Raw genomic sequence first — 20,096 nt, 5'->3', positions numbered from 1 at the left:
GATTGGGGTATTTTCTCAGGAAGCTATTCTAGAGTGCGAGAATGGGGAGATACCAGTTCTATCTTAGCCTAGCTCAATAGAGAGAACTTGCTCTATTGCATGACAGACGCTTTGAGAGTTGTAGTTTTACCGTATCGGACTGCCAAGGTGTAAGGATTCCTGGCAAGCTGTTTACGGAGGCAAAATATAGTTTTATTAAATGATGTTAATGGTTCAAAGAATGTCAGGCTGAATGGTCGGCCCCCACATATTTTCACCTCACCAGATCTGGCCCTCGTTGCAAAAAGTTTGGACATCCCTGCCCTATGGTTTATGTTGCATTTATTAGATCAAAGCTTTCCAAGCTTCCGGGGTTCATTTAGCAGGTTGCAGCAGTATTTTGTTATCCATACCCTCCTCTCTCCCCATAAAGCACACACTGAGGTCTTTCAGTCTTCCCCATGATATATCATTGTTATAACTCTAAATCTGCCCTTCTCCCAATTAATGGAATAGTCTCTTCTTTCCATCCATCAAAGGTACATTTTCATATTTGCAATAAATTCTAAGGCTCTGCTGTTTCTGTGGCATTGCTAGAGACATCAAAAGATCTAATGCAAGGCGCCAAAGATGACATATTGGTCTAGTAACTCCTGTAATTTCGGCTCCTGTAATTTCGGCCAAGTTGCACTCTTGTCCTAACCACACAAGCCTCTTTCAAACCTTGCTTATAATTATACTTCCTCTCTAGAACTTGGACAATCTTCATAGAACATATGACAAACTGATGGATTCCCATTAGGGAAGAGCCAAGCTCTGTGTCATTTTAGAGAGGGTATTTACAGTAACCACAAAACTGTGCATTGAATAGAAATCAATACGCACACTTGGTTATTGGGCTTAGAGGAACAGAAGATCTGAACACAATGTACCCTGCTAGATATTTTGGTGACAAATGGTGAGTGTGACTATAATAATTGTATTTACGTCAGTTACAGGAGCAGGTTCAAGGTTATTTTCGTACAGAATGTTTTAGAAATGTATTTATACTCTTGATTGAGGGTCCCAACCTTTTCTATGAGTCAAAACATAAAAAAGCCATAGGGCAACACAAGCATCAAAAAGTTCCTGGAGGTGCCAAATATGGACTGTGATTGGCTATTTGGTAGCCCCTGTGTGAACTAGCGCCTACAGGTGGATCTCTATGGCAGAACACATGGGGGCTTATTTATGAAGCCGAAAATACTTCAGCCAAAACCTGTTGAAATCATGTAAAAGTCAATGGCAGATGGTCCCTTTAATACAACTGTCACGAGGATCCCTCATACAGAGCACAAAAATAATAATTACCTAAGAAAGAGCAGAGGAACAATCCGGGAACTTGAGATGAAGCAGGGCCCAAAAAACAAGATATATGTCCTATTTTCTGAGGCCAAATTTCTTCCAAACAACTGGAGTGATTTGTACCGGCTTAATATAAATTGCACAAGGGGGAGCTCAATGTGGGAGATTTCAAACAGAAATGAAGATAATCCTCCAAAGGTTTAAACAAACTAGAGCACAAATTTATTTAGAAGTTTGAAGTGAACTTGGCAAGATGGGAGCAGATCATGTAACCACAGATGTAATTCCTGATTCATAAGATACTGTAAACTTGTTCTGTTGCTGCTTCAAAGGGATTTTCTGTTCTTGATTTAACAGCAGAGCAGTCCCACACTGTAGGCAGTCATATTTCTAGGCACGGCGTATTATGATCTTGGCATCGCTTATAGTACACAGGTTCAGATGGGAGTCATTATTTTGGGCCTAATGCATATGAAGCCATACTAATCCTGCTTGATTACAGCTAAACAACCACAAAAAGGTGGAAAATGAAAGAAATGAATGGAAAGAAAGCAAAATGCATCTTCAGATTTGCTTTGATATATTAAGGTACAAGCAAAATGTGAGATGAGAAGGGTGATCAAGTGAAACACAGAGCTGAAACGGTCAAAGTTGACCTCATACTCTTTCCTGGAGGATATCGCAGCTCCCATGCTGTACCACATGACAAGTGGCAGCACTCGCCCAAGTCCGTTGGCCACATTGTGGGTGTAGAGCCAACTAGAGGGCCAGCAATGACATATGGTGGCAGAACTTATCAACACTGCTATAAATATCTGGAGAAATCTCCACCTTTTCAGAATTGGCAGGGATTATTCAGCTAGAAGGGTAATGTAGAGTACAGCCATTCATGTAAATAGAAGCAATGATCAGAAAAGTAGTAACGAGGAGCTGTCTGATTCCCAGACCGACTTTTATCCATAGTACATGGGTACAGTATGATATTATAGGTACGTCTACCCCAGCATTAGTGAAGAATCAAGACCTAAGTAAAAATTTCTTAGCATTTGGGGTGTGAAGACCCCATAATAAATCTCTCCCGCTCTCTATATAGAATATATACTGTACATACAGTGAAACCTCACTGATTTTAAGTTTTTTGTGGTCCCACCTATGTATTATGCATAATACATTTCCCTAAGGCCCAGCATCTGCTTGAGGAGCCCAGAACAAGTCAACTTCCTCAAAGTTATGGGGACAGAGCCCTAAAAGGAAGGGTCTTACTCTCAGGACATTTGCCCAGCACCTGCTGGTTTCTGGTTACCCATCGTGAGTTTCTAGTCACTACAACTTCCAGCATAGCAGATATTACACACAATCATCTCATGTCATTGCTGTTGGAGAGGAGGAAGAATTTCCATGCTGATATGCACATACGATACTTCAGTTATTCAAAACTTGGTCATCAGTGGTTTTTCATAGACTTACTTCTCCGATGAAATAGACATGGGCAGGGTACTTGTAACAGTCAGCAGTAGTACTCAGTCTACAAATGTGCAGCCGCTCAGCACAAGTCCCTTACAGCTGCTCTTCCCAAGATGGCGTTATCCCTGAGTTGGTAAGCTGGTGGGTGACGTGTACAATAGCAACCCTTTCTTCTCTCCATGGTGGAGCATCTGGCTTCATTACCAACTACTGTACGGTAATCCTATCTCTCATTCTTAGAATGAACTACTAAAGGAGCTAGCTATTAGCTAGTTCTACCTACCTTTAGGTTTCTTCCTCCTTCCGAGACCTCTTTTTCAGCACTATCCGCCCTTACTTCAAGGGGGGGGGGAGTCCAAAGAGGCTGAATCATGGAGATGTCTCCCTTTTAAGGAGTAGGGGACCTGTCACCCGGCCTATCATTCTCTCCTTCTTAAATCTCTACAGACACAGCCCATTGTTTGAATGAATTATCAACATTTCCTAAATAAGAAAAGGACAAAATCACTACACTGGTTCTCCTGGATCCAGACTTTACCTGATCTCACTCACTCAGCAACCACTCAGCAACCAAGACATTTCTGATGACACAAATTGTCAGATCTAGAAAAGAAGGTTGCGGACAACCCCTGCCACATCTGATCAGAGTAGCAACTCAAACAACAGATATCTGCCTGATTTGTCAACCCAAACGGTAGACCAGATTGGGGTAATTGGGTCATCATCAGTTTTAAGAGAAATCATATGATATTTTGATGAGACTTTATAACTTTACTCACACTGGAACAAGGATCTCAAGATTTGCCACAATAGACTTCTGATGACATTCTATATGGAGTAACTTGTAGAAGGGTCTCTGAAGCAAATAAAAATAAACCTGGCACACAAAGTTTATTGCTTGATGAATTGGTTCCATTTTCCTGCAATCTTGCGGTGACTTATAGGCAGAGATTTATTGAAATTAAAAGTAACACTGTGTGTGCCTGAACATTCAGTAGAGACGGTTTCTGAGCTGCTCTGTAATTTTCCTCACAAACCATTATGATGAGCGAAACCGCAATGACTTGATCTTTCCTCTGCACAAAACAACCAGGAGATGAAGGATACAGCGTGAAAATATATCAGGACCTGAAACCACAAATGCCAGGGTTCAATGAAAGTTTGACTTGTGAATGTGAAGTCACAAGGTTTGTCTTCATCAAACCCTTTCCTGCAAATATCTCTTTCCTATAGAAACCTGAATGTCAAAGGAGTCTTGAAAAATGTAATGTTGGAAGGTCTCAAATTGTAGATTTACTCACAAACTCTTGCGGGTAAGGATCTTATAAATGTTGTCTCTTAAAATGTAGCAATTGTAATTTTCTGTTAAAGAGGTTATATATCATTCCCATCAGTCCCTGGCACTGTGGAGCTTACAATCTAAGAACTTAGTCACAGTCACACAAATTATGGCCAATTAACCTCCAAGTATGTTTTTGAGAGTGGGAGGAAACTGGAGTGCCTAGAGGAAACCCATACAGACCTGGGGAAAACATACAAACTCCTTGCAGATAGTGCCCTGGCTGGAGTTGAACCTATTACTCCAGTACTGATGATAACAACTGCACCACCATATGGAGGAGAGGAACTGCTCTGTTATATTTGTAGTTTTGAAAACTCTATATTCTTGTTATTGTACCCCTACTGCACAAAAATATAATAGTTCTCCATTATTGCTGCAGATAGTTAGTATTTTAGTAGACAAATGCCCGACCCAGACAAGCCAAGCAGAGATCCAAACCAGACCTACTTAACTAATATCTGTTGCTTCACATGGCAACCTAAACAGGCCCAAAAACATATGCAAAATTTTCTGCCTTCCCCACCAAGAGCCATACAATCCTGGAAGTGATTTGACATCTGGGTGCATCAATGAACACCATGAGAAAACTTCTCAACTAAACAGCTGGTAACCTGCATGACTACTATTCTGTTGGAACTATAACAAACAAGGGAAAGTTGTGCTCACCACTAATTTTTAAAACCATTAGGCGGGGGTGCAATGAGGCTGTGACCACAAAATACATATAGTCAAATACAAGAGTCCTCTGCACTCAACCCATTATCAATATATTTAAGACAGAGACATTTTGTGCATACTGCTACTAAAAAATGCCTTACCCTTTAAACAACATAGGGATTGTTTGTCCATATATTGCAATATATTTAAGCTGGCCAACTACGTCAAAGTCATCCCATATCTGGCCAGTCCTATGCTCAATTTTCATCTGATTCATTAAGAATTCTATTGCTTCTTTATACATTTTACACAGGGACTAAGTTTTACCTGCAACTTACTTGCTGCTTTCAAAGTAAAACTCCCAAACTTGGCTGCCCTTTTATTAGACACCAGTGGGATCACCTGACTATAGCTGGGAAGGGTGGGAGCTACAACATGGAGCTGGTCACTGCTCCTGTATAACTATAACAGACAAGGGAAAGTTGTGGTCTAATTTTTAAAACCATTAGGCGGGGGTGCAATTAGGCTGTGACCACAAAATACATATAGACAAATACAAGAGTCCTCTGCACTCAATCCATTATCAATATATTTAAGACAGAGACATTTTGTGCATACTGCTACTGAAAAATTCCTTACCCTTTAAACAAAACAGGGATTGTTTGTCCATATATTGCAATATATTTAAGCTGGCCAACTACGTCAAAGTCATCCCATATCTGGCCAGTCCTATGCTCAATTTTCATCTGATTCATTAAAGGGCATGTAAAGTCTAAAATAGAATAAGGCTAGAAATGCTGTATTTTGTATACTAAACATAAACATGAACTTACTGCAACACAAGCCTAATCAAACAAATAATTTATGCTTTCAAAGTTGGCTACAGGGGGTCACCATCTTGTAACTTTGTTAAACATCTTTGCAAGACTAAGACTGTGCACATGCTCAGTGTGGTCTGGGCTTCTTAGGGATCATCGTAAACAAAGCTGCTTGAGTTCTGCATGGCTGGGAAGTAAGGCGGGGGCTCCCCCTGCTGCTCATAAGTATGATTGTTTTCCTGCTCAGCAGTTAGGGACCGTCTGACAATTCCTATCCACAGCAGTAAATGAAGGGAGAATTTCACTGCATACAGCCAGGTTTCTTATAAAAACGGTACACATTTTTTAATTAAAGTATATTGGAGATAGGTTTTTTTTTTTCATTAAAGAAAGTAAAAATATTTATTTATTTTTTTACCTTTACATGCCCTTTAAGAATTCTATTGCTTCATTATACATTTTACAAAGGGCCTCATTGCACCCCCACCTAATGGTTTTAAAAATGAGTGGTGGGCACAACTTTCCCTTGTTTGTTATAGTTATACAGGAGCAGTGACCAGCTCCATGTTGTAGCTCCCACCCTTCCCAGCTATAGTCAGGTGATCCCACTGGTGTCTAATAAAAGGGCAGCCAAGTTTGGGAGTTTTGCTTTGAGGGCGGCTAGTAAGTTTCAGGTAAAACTTAGTCCCTTTGTAAAATGTATAATGAAGCAATAGAATTCTTAATGAATCAGATGAAAATTGAGCGTAGGACTGGCCAGATATGGGATGACTTTGACGTAGTTGGCCAGCTTAAATATATTGCAATATATGGACAAACAATCCCTGTTTTGTTTAAAGGGTAAGGCATTTTTCAGTAGCAGTATGCACAAAATGTCTCTGTCTTAAATATATTGATAATGGGTTGAGTGCAGAGGACTCTTGTATTTGTCTGTACTATTCTGTTGGTACCCAATTAGATGTAGGACTGTAGTCCTAGACACAAGTGTTATATATAGCACTGCAAAAAAAATCACATGCTCGATGAACAAGCCCTTGCATACAGCACATATCTGCACTCTTCACGTTAGGCAAGGTGCTGATTGTAGCATTATTGGGTGCAAGGCAGACCAGTCCTTACTGGGTTCCTTTGCACCTCATCTGTCAGTGCACCTTATCTTGCGATCCAGGTAATGCCCCTGTGCAGGGCCGCCATTAGAAATCATGGGGCCCCACACAACAACATTTTCTGAGCTCCCTGACCCCACCCCAGATCCCGCCTACCCGACACCACAGTTAAAAGACCACACGACAGCATCACTAAAAACGGTAAACACACAAGTTATAAAAAGCCATTGATGGTCAGGGCCCCCTTATACATTTTTTTTAAAAATAACATTGGTGCCAGGTCCCCCCCTTACAAGTTAAAAAGAAACATTTGGGCCCCAGAGAATATTTATTTTTTATTTTTTAAAAAGGGCCTATAGAGTATTAAAATAATACATTGGTGGCTAGAATTTTTAAAATAAAAAAAAACACATTGGTGTTCAGTAGAACTGAACACGTGGCTTCAGGACTTCAACTCCTTTCATGGCTTCTGGTCTTTTTGTAGCTTCAGGACTTCAACTTCGACTCCTTTCGTGGCTTCGGGTCTTTTTGTAGCTTCGGGACTTCATCTTCAGCTCCTTTCGTGGCTTCGGGTCTTTTTGCGGCTTCAGCCATGCCCCCCTTTAGGGCCGATGTATAGAAACAAAATATCCACAGAACTGATGCTAGCAAGGAACACCTTGCACATTTAATTTCGGAAGTGAGTTACAGTAGTACCCCCTGTGCCCCCCTGATGGTCATCCTGCCCCTGTGACTTTATTGATGAGACCCAAGAAACAGTAAACGTGTAACCCCCAGATCAGCAGATACATGGAAAAGAGATCTTTTTGCATTTTAGGATGTTACTTGTCATTCGATGAACACGGGGTCTAGAGAGGCATTAAAGCATAGGTCAACATGCTGTGGATAGTACTTGTCTCCGAAATACATTTGAATAGCTATTTATTGAAATGTTTTCACTTGAGCAGTAACACAGAAAGCAACCCACCATCATATAAAATAATTTACAAAAGAGGTCACTTTTGCTATTAATAAACTGTACAAATGAAAAAGAAAATTGAGGATATGAAGAACTCTGTACTACCTGCACTCTTAGACTCATGTTGGGTACACACTGTCAAATAAAACTGGACACTCTTAGTTGGACTAAATTGACCTCGGGTCCAAAAAGTGTAATTTCCCAAGGTGAATCTGTTGGACATGCCGGGAGACTCCTCCCTGCTGATGACTATAATGGCGATTGGTCAAATAATAAACTCTGTTATATTCTCTAGAGACGTCCCTACTCCATAGACATGGAAGAATCTGAGATGCCTCCTGACTCCTGATTTCAAACTAAAATAGTGAGTTCACACATACTGTATTCTCACCGGCAAATCACTAGAGCCTGACCCTGTGACCTCTCATTCTCTTTAATAAAAACTGCCTATCACCAAGAGTGCACGACCAGGTCTTGACATCTCTTGTCTGGATCAAAATGGCAGTGTGGGAAATGGCACATGCACCCTGGGTATAATATATTCTGAAACCAGAAGACACATTGGGGACCAAGGGCCGAGAACCCTGATCTAGAAATAACCCTTATTCTGGAATATCCTTTCAAGATTCAAAAAGTGCTAAGAATTTAAGTCCCTTGCACAGATTCTAATTTGCCTTGGCCAATGCAAAATATGGAACTTCCCAGAAACAGTTTATTTCAAAAAACAAAATACGGCCCGGGTGCTGACAACTTGCGTAGGCATTCTCCTATTCTGAATCCATAAGGAACGTTTCGAAGTCTGGATCCAAATCGGAAACAAGGGCATCCACCAGGTCATCCACTGACGGGCATTGCTGGAGCATGCCTGTGGGGAAAGCAAACAGCTCTGGAATCAGAACCTCTCAACAAACAAAAATAAACAGAAGAAGCAGATTATTAAAATATAGAGCCAGGTGCATTACAAATCTTAGGAAAAGTCAAAATTACAGAACAATTAAAGCATAATAGTTCCTAATCCCAATCATGAATTCTCCAGTGATTCACAATTTTCCACATATTTATAACAAGTATGGATGCACCAAATGCGGGATTCAGCCAAATCCAAGAGCCTGGCTGAACCAAACCCTACAAAAAGCTGAAAGTTTGCCTTGAACACTTTCCACCCATTCAGTGTTCAGCCTAATCCAAAGAAAATGATAACTGCAGAATAACAGTACATGAAGTATTACAAATCATCTGCTTCACTGAAATGGGCACTTATATTAATGTATGATATCCAAGGATGAAAGCATCTTGCTATTTGATATACCAGAGCTGGAGGGCCGCAGCTTGTGCCTGTCCCCTGTATTGCAGAGCCCTCAGCAAGAAGCCAGCACTTATAGCAAGACACACAGCCCCGAGTTCCTTTGAAGTGTTTTTTTGTCAACGTCAATACAGGTATGGGACCTGTTATCCAGAATGTTCGGGACCTGGGGGTTTCCGGATATTGGATCTTTACGTAATTTGGATGTCTACTAGAAAATCATGTAAACATTAAATAAACCCAATAGGCTGATCTTGCTTCCTAAAGATTAATTATCTCTTAGTTTGGATCAAGTACAAGCTACTGTTTTATTATTACAGAGAAAAGGAAATCCTTTTTAAAAATGTGGATTATTTGGATAGAATCTATGGGAGACGGGGCTTTTTTTCGTGATTCTGAGCTTTCTGGATAATAAGCTTCCGGTATGACCCCTGTTGGGGACTTTTCATTTGGCTACATCTCTTACAACTAAATATCTTCAAGCATTCCCTTTCTGATCAGTTACAGGCAGAAACAATTAAGAAGCCATTATCCCCACTAGATCCTTGAACAAATAATGGCGGAGCTATTCGGCTTTCACAGATTCTTTTCGAGCGAGCCAGCGGCGTTTGTGTGAGGGACCCAAAGGGAAGGGCCTCCGAGCAGTAATGAGCAGTCTCAGGAGAACCCTCTCGTTCCTCGATGCACCTAATGCAAGGCAAACCCTCTGTGTCAGCAAGAAGAAACAATGCCTTGTTAAATGAAAAATTAAAGGGATTCTGTCATGATTTTTATGATGTAGTTTTTATTTCTAAACTACACTGTTTACACCTACAATATAAAATTTAATTCCTGAACCAGCAAGTGTATTATTTTTAGTTGTAATATTGGTGTGTAGGTGCATCTCAGGTCATTTTGCCTGGTCATGTGCTTTCAGAAAGAGCCAGCACTTTAGGATGGAACTGCTTTCTGGCAGGTTGTTGTTTCTCCTACTCAATGTAACTGAATGTGTCGCAGTGGGACCTGGATTTTACTATTGAGTGTTCTTAGATCGACTAGGCAGCTGTTATCTTGTTTTAGGGAGCTGTTATCTGGTTACCTTCCCATTGTTCTGTTGTCAGGCTGCTGGGGAAAGGGAGGGGATGAATCACTCCAACTTGCAGTGCAGCAGTAAAGAAGGACTGAAGTTTATCAGAGCACAAATTACATGACTGGGGGCAGCTGGAAAACTGACAATATGTCTAGCCCCATGTCAGATTTCAAAATGAAATATTCAAAAATCATTTTTTTCTCTTTTGAGAAATGGATTTCAGTGCAGAATTCTGCTGGAGCAGCACTATTAACTGATTTTTTAAAATGACAGTATCCCTTGAACTCTCCTAATCACACACAAATCAAATTGCTCAGATATTTCACAGAACACATAGTGAATTCTCATTCCCTTGGATCTGCTGGTTATGGGTGAGAAGAACACACCAGGAAAATGAAGTTATATTTTAAAGGCACATTCCAAATCGCTGAAAGACAAAACGCCATGTTTTCTTGTGGGTGTATTCCTCTGGCTACTTTTCCAAGTCCCACGGAGTGTGATACTGCACCTTTTTTTTTTATATTATCCTCGGCATAGGATTGATTCAGCTATCAAATGAGGGTCACTGACCCCATCTAAAAAACAAATGCTCTGTAAGGCTACAAATGTATTGCTATTGCTACTTTTATTACTCATCTTTCTATTCAGGCCTCTCCTATTCATATTCCAGTCTCTTATTTAAATCAATTCATGGAATCAGTGCAAACTGAAGAGCTGCTGAATAAAGCCAAATAACTCAAAAACCACAAATAAAAAATGAAAACCAATAGCAAATGATTTCACAATACCCCTCTCTAGATCATACTAACCGTTAATTTAAAGGGGCTGTTCATCTTTAAATTAACTTTTGGTATTAAGAATGATATTCTGAGACAATTTTGCAATTGGTTTTGATTATTTGTTGTTTCTGAGTTATTTACATTTTTTTTATTCAACAGCTCTCCTGTTTACTATATCAGCAATCTGGTTCATAGGGCACACATTATCCTAGCAACCACGCACTGATTCGAATAACAGACTGAAATATGAATAGGAGAGGACCTGAATAGGAAAATTTGTAATAAAAAGTAGCAATAACAATACATGTGTAGCCTTAAAGATCATTTCTTTTTAAATGAGGTCAGTAAACCTGTTTGAAAGCTGGAAAGAGTCAGAAGAATAGGAAGGTAAATCATTTAATAACGATAAAAAATAAAGCCAATTGAAAAGTTCCTTAGTATTAGCTATTCCATAACATACTAAAAGCTAACTTAAAGGTGAACCACTTCTTTAAAGTAGCGTATACCTGAGAGCTTTGAATTAGGCCAACAAGCAGAAGCCCATAAAGGCTGGAACCTACACTAAAATGAGGTTCTGCCTGAAGGGCCTATAAAAGAGACAGGGCTACGGACCCTGGAACATAGCAGAGAAAGCTATAAGACTAAGAAGCATTAACGTTCATAGGTTATAGTTTCCATTTTAGACAAGAACAACCTACCGTATTTGGAATGATTAGCAGCAAGTGTAGCTTAAGATGGCCATAGACGTGCAGATATACCTGCAATATCATATGATCGGACGTCCCAATCCAATCTAACCTTTCAGATTAAATAAAGTAGTAAAAGAACAGATCAAACGATGTTCTGCCCCTGACAGCAATCATACGAAAGTTATGTCCGATAAAAGCTGGTGACAGTCTCCGTCTGATATCGTCAGATCGGTAATACATGCAGAGATATTATCTATAGCCGACAGAAATGTTCTAACCTGTCCACTCGACTGAACGACCGGTCGCCATGCAGAGATGCAGATACCGATCATACCTGCCTAATTACATATGGAAATCTACATGAATAACCAGTTATAAATATACAGTGCCTGCAGGCATACTATTGAAATATAAAACATGGGACAGAATGCACTAGCACAGAATTATTTAAATAGACAATAAGAAGCTAAATGAATGTCAGACATAACAGTATCCATGGCGTAAAGGAAAACTATACCCCCTGAACAATGTAGGTCTTTATAAAAAGATATTGCATACAACAGCTCATATGTAGAACCCTGCCTCATGTAAATAAACCATTTTCATAATAATATACTGTTTTAGTAGTATGTGCCATTGGGTAATCACAAATAGAAAATTGCCATTTTAAAAAATAAGGGCCGCTTCCTGGGATCCTACGATTCACGGTGCACACAAACAAACCATACATAGGTCACATGTCTTTTGATTCCACACTTGTTACAGTTAGAGTTGTAGTATTTCAGGTCAGGTGATCTCTGAGGCAGCACAGATAGAGTCACGAAGTGGTGGTTCAAGGCAAGAGATGTAAAAGGGCAGTTTTTACTTAAATATATATTCCAGTTTGGTGAGATTCTTTAATATGCCACTTAATTTGATATAAACCATCTGTTCATTTTGGGGGTATTGTTTTCCTTAAATGAAGGGTTCACTTTTTTTTTCACTGGTTACCATGTCAAATGAATAACTATAAGTGTATCTAAAAATCAATCATTTTCACTTTTTGGCTGTCTGATTATATGTTCCATGTTTCGTCAAGACCAGGCCTAGGCAACTAGCACCCATCCAGAAATAGTAATCCCAGCACCGCTGGAAGACCAGGCATAGGCAACTAGCACCCATTTAGAAATAGAAAATCCTAGCACCCCTGGAAGGCCAGGCATTAGCAACTAGCACACATGTAGAATAGAAATCCTAACACCTCTGGAGGACCAGGCACAAGCAATTACAGAACTACAAATACTAGGACCCCTGGACAGTTTTCAGCTGTTTAAATACTTTGTTGCCGATGTTGTGAAGGAACTTTTTCCATGTTATCACGTGTGGCCACATCCAGCTGATCATAAACAGTGGGCCAACACTTCTTGACAAAGAATCCCAAAGTGGCATCGATTTGTTTAGGCAGTTCCGGCAATTTCCATACGTACCTGAGCATTTGTGCATGTTTGGCCATACTGGGGGTAGAGCACTAGAGCAACCTTTAATCTCAAACTAAAGTTGTTTTATCTGGTTCACTACGTAACACAAACTTTTAATATACCGAGTGTGCGGACCCCGGAGGCATGCCTTCTAGGTCTGGTTGAAAACATTACATTTGACAAATACCAACATATTTTATTGAGGTTGCTGTACTTTTACGCAAGGAAGGCGATTACCCTAGTCTGGAAGTTACCCAGAGCTCCCTCCTTAAAATGTTGGAAATCCTTAGTGAATGCAGCTCTTCCCCTATACAAATTAACATACCTGAGCAGAGGTTGCCCGGACCGGTTTGGAAAGATCTGGGGCCACTGTTTAGATGAACTGGACAGAGCCTCTGTGCAGGACAATGGTTAATGTGCTACAAGATATATATACTGCATCGCTCTCGGCCTACCCCCCCCCCCTTTTCTTTCTGTTACCCTTCCCTCTATTAAACCCGCTATCCTCTGTAAAAAAGGTTAAAAATGCTTGTACCATCTTTTCCTGTTTCAGTCTAGGTAGGCATTGCTGCAGTGATGAATATGCAGGGATACGATAGATAGGTGTAAATTTGAACTGTTTGATACTGTTTTTTTTTGGGGAATGTATCAAGCTGGAAATCTTTAAAAAAAAAAAAAGTGTTTTATCTGAATTTAATATCTGTTGTGCCACTGGCCATACAACTAAGTCTATTGGGCTGTCCATGTGAATAGCCAAACTGAACAATGCTTGAAAAAACCTCTGAATTCACAAAATTAAACTGTCCCCAACAACCTCTGCTATGGTCACCCCTGTCTATCAGTCCAGATTGCTGGTCTGTACAGATAAATGCACCTGAATTAAATCATGTACAGTAAATGAATGGTACATGCTCCCGCAGCTCAAGTCATTTTATCAGGCCCAGTTTATTACAGGCAGTTGAAGAACTTTCCAAAGTTAAATATTAGAACTCATATACAGTATAATGCCCCATGCAGTGTGCAATTGGCCTTTCTTTTTCCCAATGTGTGGGGCAATGTGCAAATAGCTTAAGGTCTCTGTTTTCCTATGCGGACTGCTCTTTAAAGGAGTTATTCTGTGGAATGCTTTACTATACCTGAGTAAACGGCTCTAGACACTCTCTCAGTTTGTTTAGGATAGCAGCTGCCATATTCACTTAGTGTGACATCACTTCCTGCCTGACTTTCCCTGCTCAGTCATAGCACTGGGCTCAGTTTACAGTAGAGAGGGGAGGAGCAAACTGAGCATGCTCAAGCCCTGCCCTGGAGGTTTAAACTGAAAACAGGAAGTCTGATACAGAAGCCCATGAGTACACAATAGAAGGAAATAAATGCTATGTTTCTTTTGACAGAGGGCTCAGAGCAGCATTACTTTGAGGGTTAACTGGTGTATTTATAAAGACCTTTCTGATAAAGCTTACTTAATTTTAACCTTTCCTTCTCCTTTAATCTGATGCAGCCTCCCTTAGGCCAGGCTCAATTCAAAAGGGGCAGATGAGGGAGGCACATATGTGGCCTCCCCTCTTGCCCCTACATTATGTTGAGGCTCAAAGTAGGCACAGGAGTCTGCATTGGCCTAGGCAGGCCCTCTTTCAACCCTTAATGCTTTTGCAGCTCCCGGGGTCATAAATGAGCCATTCTATCTTCAAGTGAAAGTGCTAGCTTGCTCACTTGTAGATTTGATCTCCATCAACGGCTTGGCACATTTTCTGTCCCACTGGTAAATACTGATGAAGATCAATCATACGGTGTCAGCATAATGAAGGGCAAATGAGGACGAACCCCTGACAGATCTACAGATGAAATCCATATCTGCAGCTGAGGAGTGGCACTGGCCTGATAACAAAGCTCGGGTGCTGAAGGGCACCACGTGCCTACAAAGTGTAACCCAAGCAGGTATAAATGTATAAAAACGTATTATTCTTTAATTTGCCCTTTCATTAAAATCTCTTTATGTTATAATAGACAAGAGCAATGAAGAAGTGAGGTGCCCTATAGTCACTGCTGCTGTGCATTCACAGAAGATGGATCTCTCCCATCCCCGAGGCAATGGCAAGACTTTGCTTTGATGTTTCTGCCCCGGCGAAAGGAAACAATTTCATCTAATTATACAAGTGTTCCAAGCCCAGTTGGAGCTGTAACAATGAAGTGATTTATGAGTGTAAAATAGATGTGCGTTGGAGACTGATTGGCACGGTGGTGAAAGGTGCTTTATGGAGCCGTCTCACTTAGATGCTAAAAAAGTTTTCATCATCCATAGAAACATAAAAACTCCCTGCTGTACATCAGTGAAATACACATTCTGGTGTGCCATAAATAGACAACGCTGTGCTCCACAGCCTCAGCGACAAGCAGTCTGTTATGGAAATGTCATTATCAGATAATTTTCCACCGTATGTAATAAAAGGCACTAAGTTTGCCCAGGGGCAGTAACCCATAGCAATCACTAAGAGGTTTGTCTTTAAACAGGCGACCTGTCAAAGCTGCCTGCTTATTGGTTACTATGGGTTACTGTTCCTGGGCAAGCGTAGTGCCTTTTATTATATAACCCCCTCTGTGTTTTAAAGTTGCTGGTGTTAGCTACAAATAAGGCTGAAAGCTGGTCTAGCACGGATTATTTTAGGCTGTATATTGAATGGTACACACTAATTCTTTCAGTGCTCTTCCATGTTTAGATCTTGCAAGGTAGATTCTCATAATAGGCTCTTGCAAATAAACAGTCACAACAAAGGGTGATGTGAAGTGGCTGTACATTGTTAATCTAATGATCTACCACGCTAGGATCAAACATGGAGTAGCTTCAATATCCCTGCTCATATGAGCTCAAGAAAGCATAAAAGGCTTAGATTTTTCTTGATTAAAATAAAAGTATGTTCAGCACAACCCTATTCATTGTACTCATGTTGGACAAAGGTTTATACTGTCCCTTTAAGATATGGAACTACTTCTTGCCTATGGGGCCTGCTGCAATTAAACCTATCTGCGTCTAGCGTCTGGAGGAGGCAGAAATGCCCATCTGGTAGCAGTCTCTTCTTGCCAACTGGATGGGCATGAGCTGCTTCTCACTGAAATACTTGTGAAAACTTGCCACAAAAAGTCATGAATTACAGGATATTTGGGCAGGGAAAGTTAATTATTATACCTGCTTTTTGGACATCATAAACATTGTTTAGGCCCAATGTATGTAACGTTGGCCTCAGCAGCTTTGTTTATCGCAGTGGCATTGCTGGGCAATTGTACATTCATTAATCTGGATGTGTATAGATCCCCTACAAAGGATCAGATAATCATGAGATGAATTACCATCAAAGCACCAATACAAAGTTTACTTAGTGTCTCAGTGAAGCATCATTTGAAGAAAGCTTGATAATTGCACTTAACATACCTATAAAGTTAATTAGTATTTATTATTTGACCACTGATAATATACCTGCAATCCCACAGTCACACTCCCTTCCCAGAGACTATTATGCCACTGTTACTATAGACACCATCTCTCCCTACTATACCTGCTATCCCACAGTCACACTCCCTTCCCATAGACTATTATCCACTGTTACTATAGGCACCATCTCTCCCTACTATACCTGCTATCCCACAGTCACACTCCCTTCCCAGAGACTATTATCCCACTGTTACTATAGGCACCATCTCTCCCTACTATACCTGCTATCCCACAGTCACACTCCCTTCCCATAGACTATTATCCACTGTTACTATAGGCACCATCTCTCCCTACTATACCTGCTATCCCATAGTCACACTCCCTTCCCAGAGACTATTATCCCACTGTTACTATAGGCACCATCTCTCCCTACTATACCTGCTATCCCACAGTCACACTCCCTTCCCAGAGACTATTATCCACTGTTACTATAGACACCATCTCTCCCTACTATACCTGCTATCCCACAGTCACACTCCCTTCCCAGAGACTATTATCCCACTGTTACTATAGGCACCATCTCTCCCTACTATACCTGCTATCCCACAGTCACACTCCCTTCCCAGAGACTATTATCCCACTGTTACTATAGACACCATCTCTCCCTACTATACCTGCTATCCCACAGTCACAGTCCCTTCCCAGAGACTATTATCCCACTGTTACTATAGACACCATCTCTCCCTACTATACCTGCTATCCCACAGTCACACTCCTATTATCGCCACTAATACTAAGGAAGGTTATAGCCTGTTTGATCCACACTAAACTGGGTATAAAGTAACATCTCTTCTTACATTAGCTCTCAGTAATTAAAAAGAGGTGCATAATTACATGTAGGCTCTGACTATTACTCCCAGACTAGGTCCCCTGAGAAAACTGTAAAGAAACAGTGCCCTAGAATGAAAAGGCTTGGTCCTGCTACTTACAGAAAGAACAAAATGTGCTTGATGACTAATGATTTAAATCAGAAAAATAGTTTTGCACATATTGTTGTCTAGTCAGTAAAAAGTTTTATTTTCTTAAGGAACATATTTCATTTGGATGACCCACATACAAAGCTGTGTGCGACAAACCTTCTGTTTTCTTATGATGCTGCTCAGTAATCTGCATTATGTAAAATGAGAATTCAATGGAGGTTGAGAAACATACACACAGCCGCTTCTGCACGTCCTCAGGCAAAACTGATAATAATTACATTTATGCTGTGTCAATTAGAAAATATCTTTCTTTGTTATTTTATTACGCAATTGTCTCTATAGCCCCCAAGCAAACATGCTCTCATATGTTTATGATAGAAAGAAGAGTAAATGCTGTCTGTATATACTACAAAAGATCATTTTATGCTGAACAACCCTGTTAAGTCAAAAACAAAAAGCTTCAATCCCCTTGCAAACAAAAAAAGTGAGCGTTTATTTATTTATTTATTCTCTCAAAAAAATAAATGCTCACTTTTGTTTGCAAGTCGATTGAAGCTTTTTGTTTTTTACATATTGGATACTGAAAGGAAGGAAGGTACAGGTATGGGATCCGTTATCTGGAAACCTGTTATCCAGCAACCCGTTGTCATGAATAGCCGTCTACCATAGACTCCATTTTATCCAAATAATCTAGATGATAAAAAATGATTTCCTTTTTCTCTGTAATAATAAAACAGTAGCTTGTACTTGATCCAAACCAAGATATAATTAATTCTTATTGGAAGCAAAACCAGCCTATTGGGTTTATTTAATGTTTACATGATTTTCTAGTAGACTTAAGGTATCATGATCCAAATAACGGATAGACCGTTATCCGGAAAACCCCAGTTCCCGAGCATTTTGGATAACTCTACTAGTCGTATCCACCTGGACTCCACCATTTTCTATTTTTGTGTGAACATTGGGTGCACCCGACATTCCCATATTGGTTCAATATATTGCCTTATAATCACCCCTTATGTGATCATTCCAAAGTATTGACACAAACTCATATGTTACTATCACTGCCTTTCAGGATTGTAAGCAGTGCAATCCTAGCTAAAAAAAAAAAAGCTTTTGCACCAACATAAATGTGCAGCTCTAATAAGGGAATGTGTGGGGAAGGCTTAGCCATGGGAACAGGCTGAGAAAACTGAAAATACCTAATCGCAACAGCTGGCATTTGTCAAACATACGTTCTGCTTGACCAGACAGACAGAAAGATCAGAGGATCAGACAACCCTTGATGTTACTTTACCTTGAACCATGAGCAGAGGTTCTTTTCCCCCTCCATGCGCCAGCATCTCCCTGCGATATCGCTCTCCCATCGCCCTGAGGAACAGAAAGATCCAGTTACTGCACCTGCATCCTCACCTCTCAAATACGACCCAGTTATCATGTTTCTCCTGTGGGCCCCACCATATAAAATGAGACATTGGTCTATGAGTTCTGAGTGCATTTATTAACCTATATTATAATTTATCATCTGTTTAAAGGGATACTGTCATGGGAAAAAAAATTTTTTTTCAAAATGAATCGGTTAATAGTGCTGCTCCAGCAGAATTTTGCGCTGAAATCCATTTCTCAAAAGAGCAAACAGATTTTTTTATATTCAATTTTGAAATCTGACATGGGGCTAGACATATTGTCAATTTCCCAGCTGCCCCTGGTCATGTGACTTGTGCTCTGATAAACTTCAATCACTCTTTACTGCTGTACTGCAAGTTGGAGTGATATCACCCCCTCCCTTTTCCCCACCAGCAGCCAAACAAAAGAACAATGGGAAGGTAACCAGATAGCAGCTCCCTAACACAAGATAACAGCTGCCTGGTAGATCTAAGAACAACACTCAATAGTAAAAACCCATGTCCCACTGAGACACATTCAGTTACATTGAGAAGGAAAAACAGCAGCCTGCCAGAAAGCATCTCTCTCCTAAAGTGCAGGCACAAGTCACATGACCAGGGTTAGCTGGGAAATTGACAAAATGTCTAGCCCCATGTCAGATTTCAAAATTGAATATAAAAAAATCTGTTTGCTCTTTTGAGAAATGGATTTCAGTGCAGAATTCTGCTGGAGTAGCACTATTAACTGATGCGTTTTGAAAAAAACATGTTTTCCGATGACAGGATCCCTTTAAGGAAAAATAAACATTTAGAGGACTCAGAGATCTGTATTAAAAACCAAAGAAAAAAAAAAATACATTCATTTTATGTTTGGCTCAATCAGTTTCTCCACCGGCGGATAAAACCCACCATGATTGTGGTTTAAATAAATGTGCCTCTGCCGTCTGCCCATTATCTTACTCGCACAATCAAAACATGCCAAAGGCAAACTTGCACGTGAATCCAGCAAGAATGCAAATGATTTCTGGACTGTTATCTCTAATCTGTCTGGTATTGTATTCTACCAGCGCCCAGGGTGCTTGGCCAGCTTTGCAGTTGAGAATGTCACAAGGCAAATTAAAAACAAAAAAAAACATAAAATATGTAAAGCGTTGAAACAAACAGCCAGAAAGTGAAGTGGAGCCAGCATACCATAATCAGAGGATAGCCTAGAGTCAAACGGCACCAAATTGAAGTGCACCAATGAAAGGTTACTGTTGTGGTGCCAGAGTTCAGCAAACAATGAGTGAATTTAGAATATACACCTATTCTCCACATAAGATAAAAAAATGTGGCCTTCCAG

At 40.2% G+C, this 20,096-nt stretch overlaps 1 protein-coding gene across 1 annotated transcript in view; it reads right to left on the bottom strand.

Annotated features, from left to right (window-relative positions):
* Window positions 1-7,349: 7,349 nt before the first annotated feature.
* Window positions 7,350-20,096, bottom strand: part of mipep.S (mitochondrial intermediate peptidase S homeolog) — a 57,095-nt gene continuing 44,348 nt past the window's right edge. Inside the window, exons 18-19 of the mRNA XM_018248647.2 lie at window positions 18,667-18,740; window positions 7,350-8,533 (exon numbers count right to left, since the gene is read on the bottom strand). Of these exons, the coding sequence (XP_018104136.1) occupies window positions 8,436-8,533; window positions 18,667-18,740 (172 nt within the window). The 3' untranslated portion in view covers window positions 7,350-8,435. The remainder of the gene's footprint in view (window positions 8,534-18,666; window positions 18,741-20,096) is intronic.

Source organism: Xenopus laevis, chromosome 2S (genome assembly GCF_017654675.1).
Source record: "Xenopus laevis strain J_2021 chromosome 2S, Xenopus_laevis_v10.1, whole genome shotgun sequence".
In the NCBI taxonomy this organism is placed as follows: domain Eukaryota; kingdom Metazoa; phylum Chordata; class Amphibia; order Anura; family Pipidae; genus Xenopus; species Xenopus laevis.
This window is presented reverse-complemented; position numbering and strand designations above follow the sequence as displayed.